Source organism: Leuciscus leuciscus, assembly GCF_965113295.1.
Source record: "Leuciscus leuciscus genome assembly, chromosome: 1".
Lineage (NCBI taxonomy): Eukaryota > Metazoa > Chordata > Actinopteri > Cypriniformes > Leuciscidae > Leuciscus > Leuciscus leuciscus.
This window is the reverse complement of record NC_138725.1, coordinates 84,219,828-84,224,029: the sequence shown is the minus strand read 5'-3', so window position 1 is coordinate 84,224,029 and position 4,202 is coordinate 84,219,828. Positions and strand designations below refer to the sequence as shown.

General features: G+C 36.2%; 1 protein-coding gene across 1 annotated transcript; it reads right to left on the bottom strand.

Moving 5' to 3' along the window:
* Window positions 1–2,634: 2,634 nt before the first annotated feature.
* On the bottom strand, window positions 2,635–3,663 carry LOC309508680 (trace amine-associated receptor 13c-like; the record flags this gene model as incomplete). Its single annotated transcript, XM_082183161.1, has 1 exon — window positions 2,635–3,663. Exon 1 carries the CDS (start codon window positions 3,622–3,624, stop codon window positions 2,635–2,637), a length of 990 nt encoding a protein of 329 aa, XP_082039287.1. The 5' UTR covers window positions 3,625–3,663.
* Window positions 3,664–4,202: the final 539 nt, after the last annotated feature.

Here is a 4,202-nt window from a genome sequence, read left to right as displayed (position 1 = left end):
ACTAATTTAGAGGTCTTTAGAATTGCGTGGAAAGACAGTATGTCACGTTATAAAAAGGCCCTAAAAGCGGCCAGGGCTGAGCACCTCCGCAAACTAATAGAAAACAACCAAAACAATCCAAGGTTTTTATTTAACACCGTGGCTAGACTAACAAATAAACAGACGTCACCCGAACAAAATATCCCGTTACAGTTCAGTAGTAATGATTTCATGAACTTCTTCACTGAGAAAATAGAAAGCATCAGAACCACAATTGTAAACGTTCAATCTTCAATTGCGCCTTATAATTCAGCTTCAATTATCACCCCGAAAGAACAATTACAGTGCTTTACAACTATAGAACAAAAAGAGTTAAATAAACTTATCACTTCATCTAAAACAACAACATGTTTATTAGATCCTATACCAACTAAACTACTGAAAGAAGTGTTACCTGTAGTGGAAGAGCCTCTCCTCAATATTATTAACTCGTCTTTATCTTTAGGTCATGTTCCAAGAACATTTAAACTGGCAGTTATAAAACCTCTCATTAAGAAACCACAATTAGATCATAATAATCTAGCAAATTATAGACCCATTTCAAATCTTCCATTTATGTCTAAAATATTAGAAAAAGTGGTGTCCGCTCAACTGGACTCTTTCTTGCAACAAAATGATATCTATGAAAAGTTTCAGTCTGGATTCAGACCGCATCATAGCACTGAAACTGCGCTCGTTAAAATCACAAATTATTTACTTTTAGCTTCTGACCAAGGCTGTATCTCAATACTAGTTTTACTTGATCTTAGTGCTGCGTTCGATACTATAGATCACACATTACTCTTAGATCGACTACAAAATTATACTGGTGTTCAAGGACAAGCATTAAGCTGGTTCAAATCATACCTATCTGACCGCTACCATTTTGTCTATTTAAATGGAGAAAAATCGATCATAACTCCAGTAAACTATGGAGTGCCGCAGGGATCTGTATTAGGCCCTCTGTTATTCTCAATATATATGATGCCACTTGGAAATATTATAAGGAAACATGGAATTAGTTTCCATTGTTATGCTGATGACACTCAAATATATATTTCATCACGGCCGGATGAAAACGCTAAATTTTCCAAATTGACAGAGTGTGTTAAAGATATAAAAGATTGGATGACGCGTAATTTTCTTTTATTAAATCCAGACAAGACAGAGGTAATACTTATCGGTTCAAAAAACCGCCCACAAAACCTCACACAATACAACTTTAACATCATAGGATGTCCTGTTACTTTATCCTCTACAGTAAAAGACCTGGGTGTTATACTCGATTGCAACCTGTCTTTTGAAAATCATATTTCATATGTTACAAAAACAGCCTTTATCCACCTTAGAAACATTGCTAAGCTACGTAATATGCTATCAGTTTCTGATGCAGAAAAGTTAGTTCATGCATTCATGACCTCGAGACTGGATTACTTTAATGCTTTATTAGCTGGTTGTCCTGCATCCTCAATAAACAAGCTACAGTTAGTCCAAAATGCCGCCGCTAGAGTTCTTACGAGATCAAGAAAATATGATCATATAACACCGATTTTATCATCACTGCATTGGTTACCTATAAAGTTCCGTATTAATTACAAGGTATTGCTACTGACTTATAAAGCCCTAAACGGCTTAGCTCCAGTCTATTTAACGGATCTTCTATCACCCTATAATCCATCGCGCTCTTTAAGATCACTAAATTCAAGGCTTTTGGTCATACCTAGGACATCCAGAACCACCAAAGGAGGGAGAGCATTTTCACACTTGGCTCCAAAACTCTGGAATAGTCTTCCTGATACTGTTCGTTGCTCAGACTCGCTCTCCCAGTTTAAAACTAGATTAAAGTCGCATCTCTTCAGCCAGGCATTCATATAATCCTACAGTTCAAACTACAATCCGGCCTCTAGCTCATAAATGCCAGAGGAGAACTGGCCCCCGACTGAGCCTGGGTTCTCCCAAGGTTTTTTTTTTCTCCATTAGGTCACCTGATGGAGTTTTAGGACACCATTAGGTCACTTGATGGAGTTTTTCGGTTCCTTGCCACTGTTGCCTTTGGCTTGCTCAGTTGGGGATATTTTGGGGATATTTAATTAAATTTTATCAATCAATAAATTCCTCTTGAAACAAACTTTGTTGTATTATTTTAATTTAATACTGTGAAGCTGCTTTGATGCAATCTGTATTGTGAAAAGCGCTATACAAATAAACTTGACTTGACTTGACTTGAAAGTGAGAGGACATCACTTTTTTTTACCGAGTTTAGTTCTGTATGACTGTCCCCTTTTTTTGTCATAATGTTTTTGATAACACAGATGCAACATGACTGATGAAAGTGACTAAGCATAAAGCACATAATATCTACATTTACCATTTATTACAGTACATTGAGGATTTATGCTGCATGCTCCGTTTATTAAATGAGCTAATTTAATATAATTTATGAACATTGTGTCGATTTATTTCAATGTGTGTGGAAAGAAGTTTAATTGAACATCAAATGCAGAAAACATACTCTCTGAAATAAAGTACATACTAAGATACATGTAGTGTAAATTCCAAATATAAATCCTACAAAGATCATCATATCCTTTATGAGTGACAGCTTTACCAGTTTAATTACAATTGATGCTCTGTAAAAATATCGACCAGAGAGGATGATGGCTGAAATATTTTCAGAGTTAAGATGTGTTTAACTGTCTTTTTAAACCAGGGATAAAATAAAGCATAGATCAGTGGATTCAGACCTGAATTTGTGTACAAGACCCATGTCAAAACATTTATGGTTGTGGAAGAGTTTACTGATATAGAACAGATATAGTATGGTATAAAGCAAAGCATATAAACTATCACAATGATTCCTAATGTCAGAGCAGCTTTATTCTCAGATTTCCTCCTCAATGAACCTTCCGTTACACATTTACCACCCTTCATCAGAGAGTTTATAACTTTCACTTGCTGATGTACTACATAGAAAATCCTCAAATATAAAGTTATGATAAGGGTACATGGAAAAATAAAAGACACAAACAGATCGATAACTCCCCAAGCAAAATCCATCGTAAGAGAACACTCTCCATAACATGTGTCTGTTCTGTGTGAAGTGTCAAAATATTCATTATTAATTATAAGGCTGGTGGTATAAGTTGAGAAACAACCCCAGCTCAGACAGATGCTCACTAAAGTTTTAGTTGTGGTTATTTTCTGTGGGTACTGTAAAGGGTGACACACAGCCACATAACGATCAACAGCAATTAAAACTAAATTAACGAGAGATCCTGGGAAAACCAATCCAAGGATTATCATAAACAGTTTACAGAAAGTGTCTCCAAAGTACCAACACGTCTCAATCTGCCTAGAGCCCTCTACAGGTATAACAAGTCCCATAAGCATGTCGGCCACAGCCAGAGAGAGAATAATCAGGTTTGTCGGAGTGTGAAGCTTCTTGAAGTGAGAGATGGAGATGATCACCAGCAGGTTTAGAAACACAGTCCATGCTGACAGCAATGATAAAAACACATACATGATATTGTATTCATATTTAGAGCGTTTTCCCTTGATACATGATGAGTTGATGGCAGGAAAGCAGTATTGAGTCTCATAGGCCATGAGTGAGTCTCCTGCTGTTAGGAGTTTGTTCTGCTCTCTTTCTTGTCATATAATTTATACAGTGTCTGGATCAGACGGCCCACCCATCTCCTGCCCACTGATGATGTAACATTCAAATGTTTTTTTTTTTTTTTTTTTTTTTTTTTTTTTTAACATTAGCTTTGAAATGCAATTAATTTCTTCAGCGGCTCCTGGAACTCGTCTGAGGGGTCCCTTGGTGTGGTTAAGATGATTTCTGTAAATTAGGAATGGGGTCCAGAAATAGAGGAGTTATGTCATCCATTGGAACTCAAGAATGCTTGAGCTGTCCATAACCCTCCCAGTTTACCCTGTAAAATATCTATGTAATAGGTGGGCAATAACTGTCTAAAATGGTGAACAAATATTTATACTGTACAGTGAAAAAGCAATTGAATTGAACATATGTGTAATAACAAGGTTTCAGTTCCCAATGACATTCATTATATGGACAAAAAAATTATAAAAAAATACAATAAAAGTCAGTGGGAAGCGAAACTGTCTGGTTACCCACATTCTACAAAATATCTCTTACTGGTTTGGTAAGACATGAGTGCGAG